This window comes from Lonchura striata, chromosome 8, assembly GCF_050655825.1.
Source record: "Lonchura striata isolate lonStrDom1 chromosome 8, ASM5065582v1, whole genome shotgun sequence".
NCBI classification, from domain to species: domain Eukaryota; kingdom Metazoa; phylum Chordata; class Aves; order Passeriformes; family Estrildidae; genus Lonchura; species Lonchura striata.
In genome coordinates, this window is record NC_140710.1 from 16671731 (window position 1) to 16694079 (window position 22349).

The following is a 22349-nucleotide window of genomic DNA, read 5'->3' on the forward strand; positions in this document are numbered from 1 at the left end:
AATTAACTAAATATGCCCTTTTCACTTTATTAATTAAAGGGCTCGAGGGTTCATGTTATTTATAAGAAAAATGACAGATGGAAAAGCCAAGAAAGAGTTAATAAGGGCCTGCAATACAGAAAGGATATTAAAAGACCTACAAGCAAAACCTCAAATACCAATTTCCTTCAGAAAACAAAAGCACTATTTTTAGTGAAGTATTTATAAAATAATTATGTGAAGCTTAGAACTTGTTAAGAACAAGTTTCTTTTAAAAAAAGAAAAACTTGAATAAATTCTCTTACAAAGACAAGGATTAATGCCATCCCCATTCTGTGACATAAAATTTTGCTCATAACTATTTTTCATCAGTGGAGTACTTCCCTCCAGAGACCCTCAGAAACACCATTTGCCTGCATCTAGGCAATTCCAGTACTGCATTATGGTCCTTTTATTTCTTAGGACTCCTTTGGCATCACCCAGAGTCAGTTTTAATCAAAGAACTAGATATTCACGTTTAGTGATAAATTCTCAGGTTCAGCAAACGCTTCAACATACACTCAGCTGTTCTGCTGAATCAGGACCCACAATCCCACATCCTACTGCTCCACATGGGTGCAGAATTGTGCAGAATTCTGCTGAAATTCAACTGCTTTTAGCTTGAAAGCCTTGCAGGAAAAATGAAGTCTGCTCAGTTCAAGCCATTCCAAGTCTGTGATACAATTACCTCTTTGAAAATACATAAACCTTCTCTGTATCCTGATTCTAAATTTTTCAGAATTTTTGTGGGGGCTTAGAAGATAAAAAAATCACTATTTGTGCATAAAGCACATAGAAATGGCACAGGATTTTATTCAATTCAGTTGCTGAAAGACAGACAGATGAACAAATTAAAAATGTAATTTACAAAGGAAGAGATCATTATGCAGCACAAGAATACTGAAGAAACTTAAATCAGGGGACACACAGATTTAGTCTAGATTCCCAATTTTAATCAGTCTTTGTATTTAAAGTGCTCACTTAAAACAATTTATTGCTTGAAAGGTATTATGTGTCAAATGAAAATTAACTCTTTTTTAAAGCATATTTTGGAATCTCAAAGTTATGTCATGAAGCTCAGTAACATGAAGTTAGGAATTCATCATTTGATTCCCTATCGGACAAACGTGGTACTAAGATGTTTCAAATCACCACCAGGGTGATGAAGGAATAAAAGAATTAGAACAATTTCCACTTTTAATAGCCAGTCAATGGTTTCTCAATAGTACTTCTCAGAACTGAGGGCACATTATCCTCCCCTGAAGAGCATGGGCATTCCCTTGCAGCCCCTGCAGGAGGGCTTGCAGCTTTTCTGACACAGCACAGCACATGAACCAGCCCTTTGCTCATCTAAGTTTCTGAGACTGCAAATCTTCAAATGTTCTGAGTGCTGGTTCATCTCATCCTCAAAACTCTGAACACCCAGACCATAAATGGATACGACTAGGTGATTTTACAAGGGAGGCAGAAGTCAGCTGATTATGAGAATGAAGTGAAGGGAAAGGGAAGTAAGAGAGTGAAAGCTTCATCCATTCAAAAGCTGCAACCAGCCTGTGCTTTACTTCAGTCCTAAGAATTCAAGATCCAATCTCTGTCCCTTGGTTCTCATCCTCTAAACACAATTTAAACAAACAAAAAAACTCCATACCTCTGGCAACAAATATTCTGGGAAAAAAATAATTACAGTCTAATTACATCTGGGAAATACCAACAACACTGTTAAAAATAAAAGGAAATTTGTATGAGTAATTCCCAGTAGTAATTTCTACTTTCTTTTTTTTTTTTTTGTTTTAATCATGTCCTTCACCTACTAGTGGAAGGTTTTTCTACTATACTTTGAAGAATCATATATTGCTTTTGGAAACAAAGTGTTCAAGGTCAGGGGAAGTTCATCTTTAAAAGAAAAAGAACAAGTAGGTGTCATGACAAGGCCTGTTTCTTCCTGTTGTTCTGCTTATTAACATGGCACACATCACGATCATATCTGGGGGGCAGAGATGCAGAAGATACATGAGCTTGCAAGTGAATGGTCTTATTGAAACTGAAGCACACACGCTCTGAACCATGTAAGATTACTAACAAAAACAAGTATGTAAAAAGAAAAAACAGCTAGGATTAAAAATAAAGTGGAGAACCAGGGAGTAAAGAGCTGTTGGAAGAAAACCATAAAGACCTAATATTAGCAGATAAACCAGTGACCTAAGTATTACAGAAAATAGGCAAATTCTTCAATCTAATTCTCACAGGGTCTTGATCTGCCTAACCACAACCATGAAAGGCAGCCATAAGGTGAAATATATCTACAAGCACAAGCAATGTTAAATATCAGGGGGGTTGAAATAAAATGAACATTTCTCCATGGGCAAATTCTGGCTGGTATCAGGTGCCACAGCTGCACTGCTTTCTCAGCACAACGAAGGATCTACCCCAGCGGTTGCAATGAGAACCTTTGGCCATTGTAAATCCATAGGCTGTATCACCCTTCTGTCTTCTTTCCAGTTGAATAGTAATGAAGGAAAGAAAAAAAAAATAGAAGTTGAAGTTTTAAAATTTTCCCATTCTTTCACAGAAGGACCAGTCTTGTTGAAGGTTTGGCCCTCAAGGTCTAAGAGCAGGTATGCATTTCAGTTGTCCTCTAAGACATTTTATTAAGACATGCATCATGCACCCAACTGCACTAATTTGCCAGCAAGTAAAATAAATATGTTCCAGCCTTTGATTTAAGCTACGTTAGGACAGAATATTTTTGCTCCAAGATTACAAAGCCAGACTAATTTAAGAGGTCATCCAAGGCCTGGATAACTGTGCGTAGTTCTAAGTATTTGTGTGGAGTTCCTACTGCAGGTTGCCAGGCCTTAATATAATCCCACTTCAAAAACTTAATTTCTTCAGTCGGGTAGAGAGCTTGCCAGAAGTTTTTCTCTCCATTCTGGACTTTCCATGAAGTAGAAAAATCTCAGAGTAATCAAGGTTTTCTTTGCAGTCCTTTTCTGCCCAATTAAAGCTTTATAAATAAAAGCTTACAAGAAATCCATGTACAAGATGAAAGCAAATCAAATTCCGATAAGCATTTAGCTATATACATCCAGGTAGTATGAGGAGGTATAAAAACAGGCAAATATTCTTTGAATATTTATATAGACTATTTACACGCAGTTAGTAAGGTGAAATCTTTTAAGCTATTAGCTTGAAAAACATGAAGGTCTGTAATTTGTCTTTGACCATCCATTTTTGTGCATCATGTCATGTAACTCCAGGGTTTTGGGTTTGTTTTTTTTTATATATATTTTTAACACACTTGTACCTTCAAGAGTGGAAAAAAACAAACCAAACAAAACATGGATTCTGTCTAGAAGCTCATTTATACCTGAAAATACAAGAATGCTGAAGCTATTAAAATGTCAGCAAAAAACCCCACATAACCAGTAGCAGCAGTTTCAGTGTAGAACTGGCAAACAAAAGAAAGGTGTGCTCTGCTGCAGGTGCTTAACTTCTTAAGAAACAAAGAGCAAGCTGGAAAAAGACTCAAATGTATAAAAATCAATACCCTAGGGAGGTGGCATGCTGCCCCCTGCCTCCCCCAGGCTCCACCACAAGCAAGGGATTTTATTTATACTACTTAACTTTATTTAGAGTCCTAGTTTTATTTATACTAGTACATTTGTGGTTCAAGACTGAAAAAGCACGAGTTGTGTATGCTGGCAATTAAGAGCCACGCCTGCAGTGCCCTGGCCACCACGCTGACCAGAGCCCAAGGGCCTCTGCCAGCTTTCCACACAACTGGAACATGTTGTTGGCTCTCACCTGTTCTTCACCTAGAGCCACAAAGTCCCTGCATTTAAAGCATAACTGTTTGCATGAAAAGGACTCAAGATCTCAAGTTACAAAGGCTCTATCTAAATAACCTTCAGAGAGCTGTCCTTCCTAAGTTTTAATTACATCTGCCTGACATCTCTTCCCTCTTCGTCATAGTCCATCAGTTCATGCTCTTATCTTATGGTACTCATTATACTCTGTAAAGGACATTATCTAGCTGTTCTCATTAACAATTTATTGAAAAAATTAAAAAGCATGGAAGAAAAACTAAATATACAGATAGGTATAGCCAGAAACCACGAAGACAGTGCTTCCTCATCTTCCCCTAACAAACTGTGACCCTTCCTACTCCCTTCAGCTGATTTCTTCCCATGGAGATAGAGGAAAATCAGTCTCCAAGAAAGAAAGAACTTGAAATTAGCCCTCCTCCAACCAGGGTGCTGGACTAGACTCCAGCCAAAATAATTCTGTCACTCTACTTATTCATAAGCATCTGATTGAAACCAAAGCTTTTTAAGAGTTTGTTTCAAGAATATCTGCCAGAGGAAAACACAGAGATGGGGAGTAAAACCAAAAAAGCCACAATGAATTTCAAGACAGATATGTTGTATTTTCTGAACACTGAATACGTTCTAATAGTAGTACTGTTTGATAGCACTTTTAAATCAGTGGGTTTTAATTAAAGCTGGCGTTAAGAGGTAAGCTGACCTGATAGGCAAGCATTCTCCTCAGCAGCAAAACAGAATTATGGTTGTGATCAATTTAAAAAGCTTTTCTTTTCTGCACTGGCCCTCCCTTTTAAAGTAGATCTTTACACATCTAGAATGACACAGATTTGCTCCAAGTAATGGCTGTTGTCAGCCAAGAGCAGCATTGATGTCCTCAGCCCGAGCTGCAGACACACTCAGACACACCCTGCATTGCTGGAAGTCTGTCTGTAATGAAGCTATTGCAAAATGTCAGCATCACGTACTATTAAACAATCGAAGTTACTAATGTTGGATGGATGCCTTCAAGAAGGTCAAACCCAGAGAAAGTCCCACAAGGCTTGAGGGCTTGAAATAACATAATTTTCCATGCTGAAGATGAAATGAAGCCAAATTGTAACACATTTAATTGTTTAGTCCTGTGTCTTCCAAAGCTGGTCATCTTTTCCACAGTGAGGACATCTGAGATTTAAGCAAGCCATCTGTTCGCTGTCTACTTTTCCCACTGTCTCATTTTGACTGACTGTACATCCACTTGGCCTCTTCTCCAAAGACCCATGCTGTACACAAGCTGGACACATAAGAGGCTTCCCCTTGCAACCACAGAAAGAACTTTGACAAACAAACATTCTGAGTAGAATCACTTTAGTGCTTGAAGAAACTACAGAATGAACTAGGTACTTGAACTCCACAGATCTTTCCTTTCTCTGTCACAAGTTATTGCAACATACTGCTTTAAAAATCCCCAGCTAGGCCAAAATGGGGGACAGGAACAATCCCCTTAAAATGGCAATGCCTGTTTCTAACCTAAAAGGACTTAATTAACACAGACAACTATTACTAAAAGGCTTTTGCCACCATCACTAATGGTTGATTGTAAATCAGGTTAGACAACTGTCAGGGACAACCAAGTTGAGGTTTAGCCCAATAAGGCAGGAAGGATGGACAGACTCAGTGACTTATTATGAACCTTTCTGGGATTTTGTCTGACATAGTTTTTATAAACTCAAATAATTGGGGCTTAATTCCAGATTATAGGTCTTGGAGGCAGCATGGAGCTGAGCAGGTACACCCTTTCAGCCCAGCTCTGTAGAGAGAGACTCCAGCAGCCTCAGCTTCAACAGCCCAACCCTGCACCCTGGGAAAATAACTCCAGCCTTTTAGCATAGCCAATAGTTCATCAGGCTGGCAGAGCTACACTGCTTCCATTCCCAAAGGCTTCCATATCAACTCTCCCCTTTATAATACATGTGCACCATGCAATTTTTAAAAATAAATAGGTAAATAACCTAAATAATTTACATTACTACTGCAGTTCTTGAATTATTTTAAGTGTGAACATAGAAGCAAGAAAACATTCTTATGCAACAGCATTGTTTCTCACATCATATATGCTGCACTTATCACAACAATTTTACAGAAAACCTAGACATAAACTTTAGCTTACCTACTTTCTTCAGCATGAAGAAGTATTTCTGACCAATTCTAAACATGCACATCCAGTTACACTGAATGCATGATTTGCATAATACCACCTACCTGCAGCTGCAAAGCACAAAACCATCAAAGCAAACACTGAAGTCACACAACTTGACATTTTCGTAAATGCTGTATCTTCTCAAATCAACTTGCTTTGTGATTCCTCATGTAGATTTACTTTCTTTGAAATTTGTGGTGAGCTTTGAAATCAGATCTTCTGGACTTTTAATTGCCTACAGAAAGAAGTAAAAATAAATATTAATACAAATACAACTTACAGAAATATTATTAGATATTTAAAATTATCTCTCTTGTAAGAAAAGAAACGGAACACTCTCTTAAAGGTCTAGTAGGGGAGTGTATTTTATATTGTCAGATACCCTAGGTACCAATAACCTAGTACTCCCCCACCCATATTTCAGTACCTCTTTGCAGATGTTGCTCCCTTATATTATATATTGTGCAAGTTAGGATCTGCTTGGAAGTGAGGCCCCAGAGTCCTTTCTGTCAGCTAAGCCCCACCAAAGCCTGCCAATGATACTAACACCCTCAGACATGCTTATTTTAAGTAAACAGACTTTCTTTGGCACATATAAACATTTGTTTGTTCAGTTATCTGCTGCTACCTTTATTATAGCGTGGAGAAATGTTTCACATGTGCTCTAGCTGGTTGATGGGCAACTCGATAAATTTAACTCATCATTTCTCAGTATGACAAACCCTGAGAACTTTTCAATGCTACTTGACACCAAATATAAATATAAAACTGTTCAGAATCTTTCTTTTGAGAGATTTTGAGACATGATATACCAGGTCAGTTAAACAACTCCAGTGTGCTATGCTAATAAATGACAATACAGCTGGTGCCTGCAAGCCTTACAAACATTGAAAAATCTGGCCCCAGAATGCATGCTGTAGATTTTGGAGGGGAAATGCTTAAGCAGATCCACAATAGCCTCTTCCAGTTTTTTTTTTTTATTCTATTCTCAGTCATCTAGATGTCTAGAATAAGATTACAGATCAGGAAGGTAAAGAACTGGGACATTGGTATTGCACCTTTGGAAGCAGATGACAGATGGCACTTGGCAACCACTTAACACTCATCATAAAGCACTGCAAGAAATTACCAAACCTCCATCATGGGACTAAGTGATACCAAAACACTGAGTCAGGATCATGTGGCAACATGAATATAATTTAAAAGGTTCTTGCTGACATTAAAATGGAATGAAGTACGAGGACACAAGGCCAGATTATGTCATACAGTGTGTGCCATGCTGTGCACCAGCAGACGCCTGCTCAACCAAAACCTGCACCTAGACCAGCGCTTCAAGACCAGCACCCCTGGGGCTATGAGGACACTCGAGAAACTCCTCAGCAGCATTTCAGGTTATTTGGTGGGGACAGTACTGCCTTGAGTGCATAGAGCTGCATCTACACTCCTGAAAGGGCTGTCAGGGCCAAAACTCCAGCCTCCTGCAGATCCTCCACTCAGCACCCAGCTGTTGGAACCTCCAACTGGGCTTGGCAGTGCCCCAGATCCCACTGGGAGGTGGGGGAAACAGGAACAGCTCTGCAGGCTGCTGGGAACACCCAGACACACACTCCTGCAGGACAGCAGCATAGGGGGAGAGCAAGGAGCTGACTATCTGTCACAACATGGGGGTCATGCAGCTCCTTTTCAAGCTCAGTGTCCACAAAATGCACTTTTGGGAAAATGGCAAGACATGACAAATACTGAGCATTATTTGGGAAGTCAAATACAAACTGGAATCATTTGCTGCTATTTCTCTAGATAAAAAGAAACCTAATTCTACCTGGTGATAGTATTTGGTTGCTAGTTCAATTTTTAAATGCTGCCATAAAGAAAAATGATCAAACAGAGCAAATAATGAGGTTTCTAGTCAGTGTTATCTATAGAAGACCATCATAATGTTCTGCAAGATGTCGTATGTGCAAAGAGGGAACAAAGAAGCATTCTGAAACCCAGGTTACTGATGTACAGCCATTTCACCAACAACAAACACAAGAGAAACAGAAAAAGAGCAACTACAGCACATAATAAAATAAGAAATAAGAAAGTTGCTAAATTAAAATTAAAATTGCTAAATACGAAAACCCAAGATACAACTTAGATCACTGTCCCATGTGCACAAACCTCTCATTCCTCAGTGACAGTTTTATAAGGCACCAATTAGTATAGAAACAGGGAGCACAGGGAAAGAACTGGAGAGAAAGAAATTATGTTTAGAATCCCATTCTGACCTGAGCATCTAAATATGTTAAAATGTCAAGTTGCAGTTCAACTCAGATGAAAGTCCTTTTGAAAAAAGTGATGAAAAAGGCAGAGAGAACACATATACCTTTCCATCTGTAGGAGTGGTTTGATTCCTACCACAACCCACTGACCAGTAACATTTCCAAGGCATAACTCAGAGCTGCCAGTATATGATGGAAAAGCCCAAAACTTCAACCCTAATTCTGACAGTTCACGAAGGGTGAATAACGAAGACTTAAATGAAAATTTGGAAGAACTTTCTGAAGTGTGAGCTCACTTGCTTGAAGACATACACTCTCAAACTTAAAAAGGAGGGCAAATATCAAACCACATGAAAAGGTAACAAACAGTGAGTTTCATGAATTTACGATGAATGACTGGCAGCACCACAGCTGCAATTTAAGTCAAAAAACAAACAAAACTGCTACTAATAACTCATTGAAAACTAAATCTACTAAGCAGACAATTTGTAAGTATTTTGCAAAATCTGATCACATGTGGCAGGAATCATATACTAAGCTGCTATTAAGTGACCATCTGACAGTAACAAGCAAACAAACCAACAACAACAAAAAAAAAGTGAGAAAATTAAGTTGTGGTGCAAAATCTGCCAGATTTGACTTCAGTGTGAGATCTGCTGCCACTAAAAAAGATATGAAACCTGCAAGCTAGGAAAAGTAGGAAAAGCCTGTCCACAAAATAGGAAGGTATTTCCCTTAAAATAAGAGAAGAAAGCTGTGCAAAGGGATAAGGAACCTAAACTATTTACCCAAGAAGTAAACACAACTGTTAGTCAACTTGACATTCAAAAGAAAATTCCAAGAGACTCATCTTTTCCTTTGGGGTATATCTGAGTTGCTATTTTTGTAAATGAGATCACAAGAAGGCATATTAAAAGTATAACCAAAAGATCCTGATGTGGAAGAGAAAGAGAAGAAGACATGAGAGTTTTGGGTTTATTAATTATGTTTTCATGCCAATGCTTTGTACTACAACAAGCTGCAAGGAAGGCTGGCAAAAGAGGGGATCTAAATCAAAACCATTGAAGACTATGGGGTTATCTTCACTGAAATATGCTGTTGTAAAGGTCACTAGTCCTAGTAAAAGTGAGGGTCTAAAAAGCACAAAGACCCTGTTTTGTTGAGAAATATATATCTGCAGATCAGATGAAGAATATGTGCTGCTGAGAACATCAGGAAGAACCTGATTACTACTAGCTTTTATTAGGTTTGAACGAAGATTGGGGAAATAGAAGGGGAGGAAGCACATTTTGAAGTATGTAAGGACAAGCAGAGGAAAAAGTATGAGGTTTTAATTTGGTTTCAACTAGGAGCCTCTGATGCCCCTGAGAATCTTGATGCATGAGGCTTAGCTAGAACCCAGTGAAAAGCATGGTGTTTTTGAAAGATACCAAAGCACTGACTGGAAGGACAGATCTCATTGCTATGCTAAGCTAGAGGACAACAAATGCTCCTTAATTCAGTGGTACGTAAAGCAATCTACATTTGTTAGAGCCAGCAGCAGATGAAACACAAATCACTTGAGTGCACTACTGTTTTCTCTCCACCTTTCACCAACATAAATAGTTTTCTTTGTAAAAATCTATTACTCATCTTCCTCAGAATTTCAGTCTTTGGATTTTTCAAAGCTAGCCTTTGAACTAAAAAGCCATCTTTAACACTACAAGATGTAAGATTTCACAGGCTAGAAGCATGAGTCTTACTCTTCAAAAAAAAACAAAAACATCTTTCCCTATGGATTTTCCAGTTCTTACTGACAGGAACTCCCAGACCATAAACCTCTGTGGCCTATGGATGGCTTGTCACTAAGAAATTACATTCTGCACTGTTCTGCCACCAGCAGAAATGTATCCAGCCCCACACCACTAATGCTCTCTAGAACAGGACTCTGCTCGAAAGTGCTTGAAGAACTATAAATGAAAATGAACAAGTGTACACCCTGGGTTAGGTTCAGGCTTCAGGACATTTGAGCACCTTTCTACTCAGCCCAACTCTGTACTTCTAGCCAAGCACCTATTGTACAGTAGTCTTCTTGAAATCAGCAGTCTCCTTAGCTTCAACTTTTACACACTTTTCCTCTCTTGGTAAATTTATTTTTGCTTACTGCTTCAAAGCTTCTCTGCCTAGTCCAACCTGCAGGCAGCCAGAGCCACAGATTCTAGGGTTTTTCTGTTTCCTATTAAAGGCTTCTCTAGCATAGGAATTTGCCACATTTCTTGCTGAATTGGGACCTTATTGTTTTATTTACGCCTTTTACTTCTGTTCCCTTAAGCCCTTTCCCCAACAGCCACCATCTGTTTCATTAATCAGCACCTACCTTTCCCATACAAGTTCTTCCCCTGCCTTAACTCTATCCTTCTTGTTGTCTAAACTTTTCCTTTACTGCCTGAAGAATAACTTCCACTTCCTCTCTGCCTTATCAGCATGGATTCTGGTAATTCCCTCCTCTTTCCACGTGTGGTGCCAGAGGTTGCACAGCTCTCTACAACACTGCTAACAAACACTTCTCCCCCAGAGCAAGCCAAAATTCCTCCTCTTAAGTCACATCACAAGTCCCAACAAAGTGAATGGGGATACTTGAGCAAAGCCAGCAGGATCTGTCCCTTTGTGTTGTTTTGCCATAGCAACATGAACCCAAGTCTCTGGGCCATCCAAGGCTGCATTCACAGCCAAAGCTTCTTTACTTTTTGTTTGCTTGTTTTATGCATGGCAACCATTTCACTTATTTAACCAGTTTTTCTTCCATTTGTCCAAGCTGCTTCCCTATGTGAATGCAATGAATACATGCATGCCATGTGTAAGTAAAAAAGGCGATCATTTGTAATCATGTACACCCAATCTCAAGTAAAAAAAAAAACAAAAACCACAAATAGTTAACCATATGAGTAGTTCTACAAACTTAGGAACAGCAAAAGTTTCTTTACAACCCTACTCCTATTAAAAATGCATTTTTGAAGACTTATTAGCTGACATCATGTCAATTCTGCATGATTTGCACACATACAGGTAGGAAAGCTGATTAATAGGATTAGCAAATGTTGATGTGGAATTGAAAATTTGTCCGTATTTTTAAATGCCTATGTCCAAGGCATATACACAAAGTCCCACAAATTCATTCAGAACTCAAAATAGTAACGTATTCATAAACTATAAAGAGACGGATTCTGGTTTAGAAACAAAGTGGTTTCATTTTCAGGGAATATATGAATAGCAATAAAACTAAAAACCCTGACATATCAAAAAGACCAGGGAAAAAGTAACTCTGATGTCCTGCAGTTCACATGCTGCTGTGCTTGTAATAGGACATTTCAACAAGTCACAGTTAAAGGCTATGGGAACTGGAAGAGTGCCAAATGAAGATGTTTTATGCCATTTAGCAATGTGCCCCTCTATTCCATGTGATTTTTGTTTTAGTGTTTTGTTTATAATTTTTTTATTAATGTATTACAATGTAGTCTGCCAAGTTACAAGAACAAAAATATAAACAAATAAGTCCAATAAAAATGTGAAACCATTCCACCTATTTAGTAATAATGTACTAGATGGGGATTTTGCTACCTGGTATGTATTTTGCCCACAACTGGAATGAAGCTCCAGTTTAGATGGGGATGTCTAGTCTCATTTTTATTTAATATCATTTAATATCATTTAGTATCATTAATAACCAACTTCCCCTTCAGCTTCCTTTTTTTTTTTTAATCACCTGATTTTATTGCTGTGAATTTAGATGACACCAGACATTTGAAGTTTCAGATGAAGAACCACTGCATAATACAGCACAAAAGTAAGAGACAGTTTACAGAAACAGGACCAAATAATCATTCTGTTATATATTCCCAGGACTTCCCCTCCCCCAAACACAGGGAGGTATGCAGCTAAATCTTCCTAGGCTGAGGGCAAGGTTTTGCTTACCAAGTGTAAACAAGAGAATAGTCTCTTGAAGGATCAGGATGCAGGAGGGTTTCAATGCATGGAAAGGAAGGAAGTGCATTCGGGCATCTTTTAGTGGAAGGAGCACACAAGACTTCCACAAGGAGTAGACTGGAACAGATTGCTTTTTGACAACAGCAGAAATTCCTAGAGGTTACTGAACCTCTACAGGAGGAATCACAGATGGCATTGCAGACAGAGTTTAACAAGACCAACACCCCACACGTAATCTGAGTACCAAATCAGAGTTTTCTTCCTTTATCGCAGAGCTGTCAGGCAATTCCTACATCAGGACACCTCTAAAGAGAGTAGAGAAAGAAAGAGGCTGAGATGCTGTACAGCTCTAGTACTGTAATGGCTCAAGCAATCTGCAATCTCATACCAGCTTCAGCTGTGTATTTTCTGTGCAACTCACAGCTACTCTCTTCTTTCACAGGCAAAAGAAGCCATAACAGGACCTCACCTTGGCCACAGCAGCACCCCCTTAACAACTGCCTGGAAACTACTTTAGGCATTCTGCTTCCAACTTCTAGTTAGAAGATGGACAAGAAATCTCACTGATCTCACCAGGGAATACCAGCAGCACAATTATATGCCATCTTTCTGATCAAGGAAGCAAAAAAGCAGAGATTACTAGAAACACACATACGTAAAAACATGGCAACCCAAGAAATCTCAAATGTACATTTAAATAAAACTCAAGTTCCCAGTTAACCAGCAATATCTCACCACAACTAACAAGAACTAAGCTATGTTTTTTTAAATGGGACTTGCTGCCTCTGAGACATTTACGCTAAAACAAAAACAAAGGCAATAGAAATAGGAATCTTCATGCTGAGCAAGATCATCATAACTTGCATGAAAAAACATCTCTACAACCTTTCTGTCTCATAGTTAGATTTCTTTGGACTAATTACCAACTTCTTTATTGTTTCTAATTGGAAACAGAATAGGTTTCCTGGCACTGGACTATCTTAATTTTCACAAACACAGTAGCAGCCAACAACTTCACACAAATTTAATTTATCTTAAGTTTTACTTGGCTGGGTTTCTAATTGCACACCTAAACTAAACAGATAACAGCTCTAATGTACCTATCAAGACAGATATAACCCTACAAAGGGTACATCTGTGGAATTGAAGCCACAGTAGAATGGAAAGCTACCAACAATTCAGCAAGGCTTCCTCCACTTAGGATAAAAGACTTCAGCAAATTGCTGTTAATTAATGCTTGGCACTGTTATTTCAAGATTGAACTACAAGACCTTAGGACTGCATCTAGAAATATTCTACCTAGAACCTTCCTACCTGGAAAAAGAACTAAAGCCATCACTGGTGGATGTAAAATCTTGAAATTACCCCTACACATGTGAAAAGTAGTTTTGAAACCATGACCTATAAATACCAGCAACTGTCTGGGTTAATTGTGAGAAACCCACAAAGAGTATGATGAAAAGCAAGACTACAGCATTAAACATAAATTCACCATATAAGGATGCAATCCTCTTTGGGAAGGGTAAAACAAACAAACAAACAAAAAAGTAAACAACTGAACAGGATTGAAAATCAGCACTTCTCATTACAGGGGAAATGGATGAGGTGATACAAACCAGCCCTGCTCACTGCCTGGGTCATTAGATACTACAAGAAGCAAATTAACAGAGTGAGATATTAACTACTAGGTATTTTAAAGTTAACTGCATGAAATATCAGACCCACATTTTGGAAAAAAAGCCAAAAAAACCCAGAACGACAAAAGAAGCATGTCTTTTGGTCTCTAGAACAAAGCAAACTCTAATAGGCAGGCAGATTAGTAGATCATTTCTTCAGGTTGCTAAACAAGAATGCAAGATAAACACACTTACCAAAAGTTAACTGTTAGCCACTAAACTTTCAGTGCATGTCTTACAGATAGGAAACTTCTCCCACACAAATTGGGAAGTCCTTAAAATGACACACAGTTAAAAGAGGGAGTCAAAAGGAGTTTCTCTTTGTGTAGGGGTATCTACCCTCCCACTGTCTGTCAAATAAATGGTGTCATTCCATTTGTTGAGCAGAAAAACACATTCAAGTTGGAGCAAAATTTTTTCATTAAAATTTTTATTTATAAGCACTTCACTGGGGATTGCTTCAGTCAAGGTACGAATTACCAGCATGTTCCAGTCAGAATGCGTAGAGAACACTCCCATAAAATCTCTACTATTCAGAATTTCCTTTAATCATTTTATATTAAATGTATAAATGACAACTGAAAAAAAAAAAAAAATTGGGCACAGGTATGGGGAGAAGAAGACCACAACAAATTCCTGTAGTCATATAAATAATTTGTGCATCTTTCTGTCAGAAGGAAATTATCATCTACATAATCACCACTGGAGTGAACCAAATCACCAGATCTACAAGTATTTAGAAACACAGGTGATTTTGACTGCTGGAGGGAGGAAATAATGTACCACAGAACACAAGCTGTACATACTGGAGGAGTGACTTGGTTCATTAATGCAATAGCTTTATTACAAGAAAAGGCTCTCTTCAAATACTGCAACAGCTGCTTTGGAAAGCAGGGCAATTTTGTTTCACTCAAATCATTGTAAGAAACAACACATCACACGTGTGATAAAATACTACCATAGTTCTTAATCACACAGTGTCAAATGCAGCTACATTCTAACAACTTACTTGCCAAATGTCAGGCAAAAGTGGACATATCAGTCTTCAATCCACCTCCAGCTTCTTGGCAAAGAAATACATTAATTCAGCAAATTTATACCACACAGTAAGCTCACTGGATACTTTGGGGGTTTTTTATTGTCCCTGACTCACACCATATAGATCACCAATTTCCAACAGAAACTGCCTATGCTTACAAAGGAGAATCAGAGAATAAGTGAATTGCCATTATTCTTTAGAATCACTAACAACACCTTATGTATCACAGCCCCTATTGCCTTCTGTGCAGAAAAACAACCTCTATGCAGTAGCTCTATAATTAACTTGTTTCAGACCCAAGACCTCTAGACAAAGTTCTCCCCTTCAATCTAAGCAGGTCTCTTGCAAGGTCACAACAAATTATCTAGAAGAGAGGCCCTTTCCAACTGACTCTCAAAATTTTATAACATCTCACAACAGGAAAGATGAAAACAAAAAAATCTGAACTTGGCCAACTAGTGTACTGAAATTAGATTATTACAGATAATAATATATAATGCAAATATAATGCAATTAAATTTGTTAATAAGCAGGTGTTGATCATTTTGAAGTATTAGTCACAGGATGGAATATTTTCATATTTTCCTCAAAAATAACATTCATTGCATTATAGAAACATCAGAAACTAGCATATTTTCCAAACCTAATTATTTGTAAGCAGTACAAATAAACACTTATTACACTTAAAATGCAATATATGAAATGTTCTCTCCTGAACTCAACAAATATCATTCCTTAGATAATCAAGGTCATAAAGTAAGTTCTTTTTAAAAAACATCTATTTTGTGATACTTGCAATTAAAAAATATGTAATATAAATTAAGTGGCAGCTTTAAAGTCCCTCTTCCAATGATTTCCAGAGATATCTGGAATCTGGTAAATCTCTTTCATTTTGGCTATCACAGAGTTAATTGTTGTTGTAATAGCACAAGAAATGCTGCTCTATTGGATGAATGCCAGCACATAAAAATGTGAATCCAAAGTGATGGATAAAGCAATTCCAACTGCACTACTTTTTGCTAGCACATTTTTATGGCATAACATGCTTGTATTCATGAAGTGGCTAGAAACTAGCATACCACTGTTAATCACCACAAATATTACTTTTATAGAAGTAATGACTATTTATAATACACAAGTATTTTGTGGAACTAGATCAAAATCAATGTGCTGGCAAAGATATCTGCAATCTATATCCCAGATAGTATTTTCTGAGATTCACATAAATAGCCCATGACTTGATAATTCATGTCTTAAATTTTAACACAATATTGTTGGAGGTATCAAAGAAAAGAATAGTAGGAACAAATTAGGCGAAGATTTACCACTACTTTCAAATCACATTAAAGCAGAAATTTCTGTTTGGCTTTACAAAGTAAACACTTCAGCATCTCAGAGAAACATCTGGAGAGAAAGTTTTGGGATTCCATGAAAACAACAGAAGATAAAGACTGCCAGTGGAATTTAACATACACCTTTTTGTACCTTTAGTAGCAGGTAACATCATGTTATGCTGCTAGAGAACAATACATGACCATTGAAATATGCTTATACTTTATATACATTTATATATATTTTATAGCTCGCTGTGCAGTTAGTGCCATTCCAGAACCAGAGCTTACATAGCTTGCTTTAAACCTGACCTGGGACTCTATTGTGTCTGTACTTGCTCTAACGCCTAATGCTGGTGGAATATACAATTGTTATCACTCACAAGCAGCAAATTGGCTACTTTTTATCCCACCCTCAGTGAAAGGTGGCTTAACCCTAAGAGCCCATTCCCCAGCTCTTAATGGGGAATAGCAGACACCCTGCAAATTCCCATTCAGCCATCTGTTTGTGCATCCAGACCTTCAGTATTTGCCATTTGGCTGCACCAGACTTCACAGACCAGAAAGCAATATGGATTGGTGCAAGCCATCCACATAACCTTCTTTGGCAACAGCCTTTACATTCAGTATTCTTGGTACAAAAGATTTAATCATTATGCCAATATGAATCAAAAAGGAAAACCATTATTGCTCTGTGCTGGGACCATCAGTTGACCTCTACAGTAATAAGCTAGTCATGACTTCTTAAAACCTAAGAGAATATCTAAAAATATTTTCTCCTATGGAAATCCTAAATACTAGAAATAGATTCTTGTGAGAATACAACTGCTTTGCCAGTCAACTTGAGCTCTCAAGATGTCTATATACAATCATACGTGATCTGGTAAGAGCTCCATTGTGAAAATATTTCATCTAGTTCATTATCTGAAACTTTGCAGAATTACTCAAAATATCATTTAATTGGTTTAATTCACTTCAAACATCTTCAAAGACAAATTTCACTCACATAAATCTGTAGTGTTTTCACAAGTCAGTCATGGCTAATATGACAAAAATTGCATTCAGAAGAATGGGAGATATGCCAGCTAGAGGAAATTTATAAACAAGTATTTAAAAATAATGCATTTATTTCAATGTATGTGGGTGTTCCAAGTAAATTAACATTCACCTTCTAAAGAAATACTATCAAAAGTATAGGCCCAAAGTTTTAATAAATTACAACTGTTGTAGGAGGAGAGACTTTATAGACAGCAAGTTTTGTGTTCCCCCTGCTGGTTTAGCAATTGACTTCCAAACGCTGTTCCTGTGGCAGGCATCAAGATGCTAGGGTATGAAAATATGTTTTGCATGCCAGGAACAACAACTGAAAGTTACTTTTTAAAAGAACTCGCATCCTTGATGGATATCACTTACACGCTTTGACTAGATGAGGCTCTGGACACACAAAACACACATCAAAATCAACAACGAAACAAGATCTCCCCAGGGACAGAAAGCATGTCAAGAGAGAAAAATCTGAAGTGTCACTTTAAACTTGAAAAGGCTGGACTGCAGCAAACAATTGGGGGAAGCAAGTTTCAGAGTAAAGGACTCTTCACTGAAGGAAGCCAATGACCTGCCCTCCCCTCCCTTCCTCCCCCAGCCCAGCACCAGCTGCAGCAGTGGCCCAGGTCTGCATTCCAGGAGCAGCTCCTCCTCAGCTGCAACTCAAGCTCTGTTAGCTTTGATGGGTTAAACTGGAGCTCTGCAAATGAATAAGCATCTTCCATTAACATTTTACTAACACTCTTGTTGAGAATATTTAACAGGACACCTGTGCAGGGCTAATTAAAACCCAGCTACCAACTCATGCTTGCGACAGGCATTCATGGAAAAAAGCATGGACTGTAAGGGAAATAAAGTAATCTTCATAAGTAGCAATAAACAGATTTTTGTCTTGGGAAGACATTTCATTTACACATGTAAAGTCTTCCACATATGGAACTACAGTAGTATCAGTCCTCTGGGTCACCATGAGACAAACCTAATTGACACCACAATTAGTGAGCAGACAGCTCTCTCACTTTGGGTTTTCTCCCCATTGGAGATCTAATATCAGCCCGTTTGACCTCACCAAATAGAAAGTACAACAACTTAGATCAGCATAAATACAGACCCAACCAGAAAAACTTTTGATGATGAAAAGTTTGTTAGAACTTGTATGTCCAAGTGTCTCTTTAACAACTTACAAATACTATCAAAAATATTCTGTAAAAAATTAACTGTGCTAATGATTAAGCATTTGAGAAGAAAATGATAAATGACAGCAAATCAATTTTAATGCTAGAGCTTAATAGAACTGAGATAAGTACATTTAAATTTGGTTACATCCACAGCAAGTGGAAAAAGCATAACTGCACATGCACACTACATCTGAAGAAGTCCTTTTTTTCTGAAAGGGAGAAGTATCACATCCTGTGCTGTTTGATACCAATGACTTTGGAACTACAAGTCACTTGAAACTGGGGAAAGCTCGTGTTTAAAAAGTTACTTAATTTACATCTGACATTGAAGCCACATTCTTGTTATTACTAGGAGAGTAGTACTCAGAAGCTCGCAGCGACTTGACTCTAGTACATCCCCTGCAAAATATGCAGCAGCAACCCCCACATGTCAACAGCCCCTCAGTGAAACAGCACTGAAGGGACATTACACTGGCCCTTATATTATTCTCACACTAAACCCACACTCTGCTCGTACACTGTTCTCACCTGGCCTCTCGATAGGTAGGAAGACACGGGCGCCCAGCATCGCGAGCCTTGCAAAGCACCTCGCTCGCTGCCCGTAACTCGCCCAGCCTGCACCAGCCGGCGGACACGGTGACTGCCGCTGGGACACCTGTAGCTCCCCTCGCCGGGCGCGCAGCTCTCAGCTCGCCCCTCAGCTCCCACAGGGAGCCCGCAGCTCGCACGGCCCCGAGGGGCGAGCTGCTCCCTACGGTACGCGTGCGGACGCCGACCGCCGCCGGCAGCTCCCGCGCCCGGCGGAGGCCCCGGGACCCTCCCGCCCAGCCCGGTCACGGTGACACCTCGAGGGGCGCACACCCCGCGCCCGCCCCAGCGGACGGCGCATCCCTGAGGGGCGCCCGGCCCGAAACGCCGCTGTCGGGGCGGGGGTCGCGGCCGCCGCACCTACCGGGCGGCAGGTCCGTCCACGCCGCGTCCCGCGGGGCAGGCGCCCAGCAGCACAGCTACGCCATGGGCACCGCCGGCCGGGACGGGAACGCAGCCCTCACCAAGGCCGCCCAGCGCCGGCCACCGCTGCCCGGAGCGCGGAGGAGGCGGCGAGGAGGCGGAGGCGGAGGCGGCGCGTGTGCAGCCGCCCGGCCTCCGGCCCGGCAGTAACCCCGCGGGCCGCGGGGCGGGCGGGGCGGGGCGGGGCGGGCGGTGCCGCCATTGGGCGCGGGGCGGAGACGGCGCCGTGACGGCCGCGCCCGCCGCCCCTCGCGAGCGCGTGCCGCGAGCGCGCGCCCGCCCCGTCCCCTCCACACCTGAGCCCGCCCGCCCGCCGGGAGCCGTGAGGGGGTCCTGGGGCGGCGCGCGGCCCGGCTGTGCGGGCCGCCAGCGGCTCGAAAACCCCCGCGCAGCCGGGGCTGGGGCACAGTCCCCGCTCACGGCAACCGGGGCCGGCAACGGCTTTTAAGTTACCGGCCTCGAAACCGCGCGAGGCCGCGTCCGTAACGGAGCCTGGGCTGCGCTCGGTACCGGGCGCGGTGTGAGCGGCGGTGTGACGGTGCCCTGCCCTGAGTGTGCACCGAGGGACGTCCCCGCAGCCGCCCGAGCGGGCCCAGCTCCCAGCGCGGCTGGCGCAGAGCGAGGCCCGGCCCCCCCAGTGCTGCCACCCCAGCCAGGGGCAGCCAAAAGCCCACACCAGAAGGAGCTTTGGCCAACACCGCAGAGCTGACATCGTTTACAGCAGAGCAAACCATTCCATCCAGTTCACTCGAGGTTCGTTATGCTGGAAAATAACAGAAAGTGCTGTTCAGTGTGGAAGGCACGCTTAAGGTTGTCACATCCCCCAACTTCAAGACTATCAAGTTGTGGAGCAAACTCATTAAGGGAGCTACACCACACGAGGCCTTTCCACCCACAACTTTATCCTTCAGCTGGATGAACAGTTAGTTTCCGACACAGTCCTGCAACATCAGGTGTGTGCTGCTCTCCAAACTTAAATGTCCTCTAAAGGTCATAGTAACGAGAGCAGTACTAGAACTTGGCAAACATTATTATAGCAAAACTCCCATCACAAAATTGAGCCCTACTCCTATTATCTAAGTAAGCAAATGTTCTTCTGTAGGCATGGAGGCAATGTGGAGATACAGAGAAGTAGAGAGGAGTTTCAGGATGTTTCAGCAAAATTTTACTAGTTTAATTTGCTTTCTTACTGAGGGAATTAGGGGCGAGTTGATTTTTTCATAATGCTCTTTGACTTCAGGCCCTTTGCCCCGAGTCATAAATGCGAAGTTCTTACATCTAACCAAGAAGCGTGTTACAAGAGTTCAGACATAATATAGCTGCTCTTGAAATGTCAGTTTGAAACCTAGAATAATCCACTGCCATTTACCTTTGACCTCTTTGTGTTTGGACAAGCCTTACTCATAGTTCTGCTGCATGTACCACACATCAGTCAATGGCTGGGTCCCCCAAAGACTAGTCCTCAAAACTAGTACATTATCTGTATATGACAGCTCCAGAAGGAAATCAAAATAAATCAAATAACAAGCATTTACTGTACATTAAATTTTTTAGCAATCAGACTCACAAAATCTGGAGAAAAACCTGCAGAAACATGTAAAATACAAGTTCAGACTGCTTGTTGGCAATCTAAGCTCACTCACAGATTTTTTTTATTTTTAGCATTTGAAAAGTTGTGCATGTTGGAGCATGACATACCTCCTCTCTTATCACTCTCATATGTAGGATGCGAAATTTTTGCAAGAGGGATGTGGAGGTGGGGGAAGTCCCTTCAACGTAGAAGAAAACTAATATTCTACAGCAATCTATGTACTTCAAGGCATATTGTGTGTCTCCTATTATCTTTTAGCTAAAATTCCAGACTGCTGATTAAAAATGGGATTGAAACATAAGCAAACATTTTTATTTTAATTACTCATTTAGGTCCCAATCCTGCAAAGATTAAACAGATTAGGTTCACTCAAATAAGTAGCCATGAGGGCTGTTAAAGTGACATCAAATGTGTATGCACAAGCCTTTGTAAAATCAAATTGTTTCTATATAGGTCTAACCTTAGTCAAATTATTTGCACCATTTTCAGTGATGTTGGTAAGAACTGGTTCTTGTCCATGAAGCCAATTCTGTTAGGTAGTCAGCATCCTTCAGCTAAGTCTAGGATTTACACCACTTGTCCTGGTGTTTGAAAAAGTTCAAGACTAAGACAAAAGAACACTGATTTTTAGTTATAAACTAATATATAACTCAGTTGATGTTGTCTTTGAACATGATGTTCAAAGACTGAAGCCACGACAAATTGCCACATTAAAGTACAATTAGGCACATGGGTTGGGTCACCCAGAAACATAATAATAGACAGTTGGCTTTGGCTTTTTTTTTTTTTTTTTTTTTTTTACATTTCGTGGCAGAATAAACAAAACCACATAATTCCTCTTAAAACCATGGAAAATTCATGCAATCTTAACTATAGTGTTCAATCTTTGTAGCTGAGGAACACAGTTACATACATTATTTACATTTTTACTTACTTTTTAAGTATTTGCTGATCTAGTGATTAACTTCAGTCCTGGGCAGGATTATTTCACTTAGCAGCCATTGGCACAGTCCAGCAATGTAATGTATTATCCTCACTAAGATGTATGAAAGCTGTGATAGTTCACTTTTGCAGGAGGTTTAGAGGTTTTCCTGGTGTGGTGCCACAGAATTAAGCCTAAGTAAATGTAATATCTTAAAAAATATGCGCTGTTAAAACTATTAACATCACAGTTTTAATTTTTTTCCTCTTTTCCCAGAAAATACAGTAGGGATACTACTCCCAAAAAGTTCTAGAC

The 22349-nt window shown here is 40.1% G+C and overlaps 1 protein-coding gene across 6 annotated transcripts in view; it reads right to left on the reverse strand.

Moving 5' to 3' along the window:
- The window catches only part of TGFBR3 (transforming growth factor beta receptor 3), a 184025-nt gene that overhangs the window by 93281 nt on the left and 68395 nt on the right, over positions 1–22349 (reverse strand). The window contains exons 1-2 of one of the 6 annotated variants that reach the window (XM_021526362.3): positions 19463–19689; positions 6081–6253 (exon numbers count right to left, since the gene is read on the reverse strand). In XM_021526362.3, the coding sequence (XP_021382037.3) occupies positions 6081–6138 (58 nt within the window). In that variant the 5' untranslated portion in view covers positions 6139–6253; positions 19463–19689. Of the gene's footprint in view, positions 1–6080; positions 6254–10635; positions 14040–14113; positions 18970–19038; positions 19232–19462; positions 19690–22349 lie in introns of those variants that run through there. The other 5 variants (XM_085586442.1, XM_085586439.1, XM_085586438.1 and 2 more) reach the window with 5 other exon arrangements.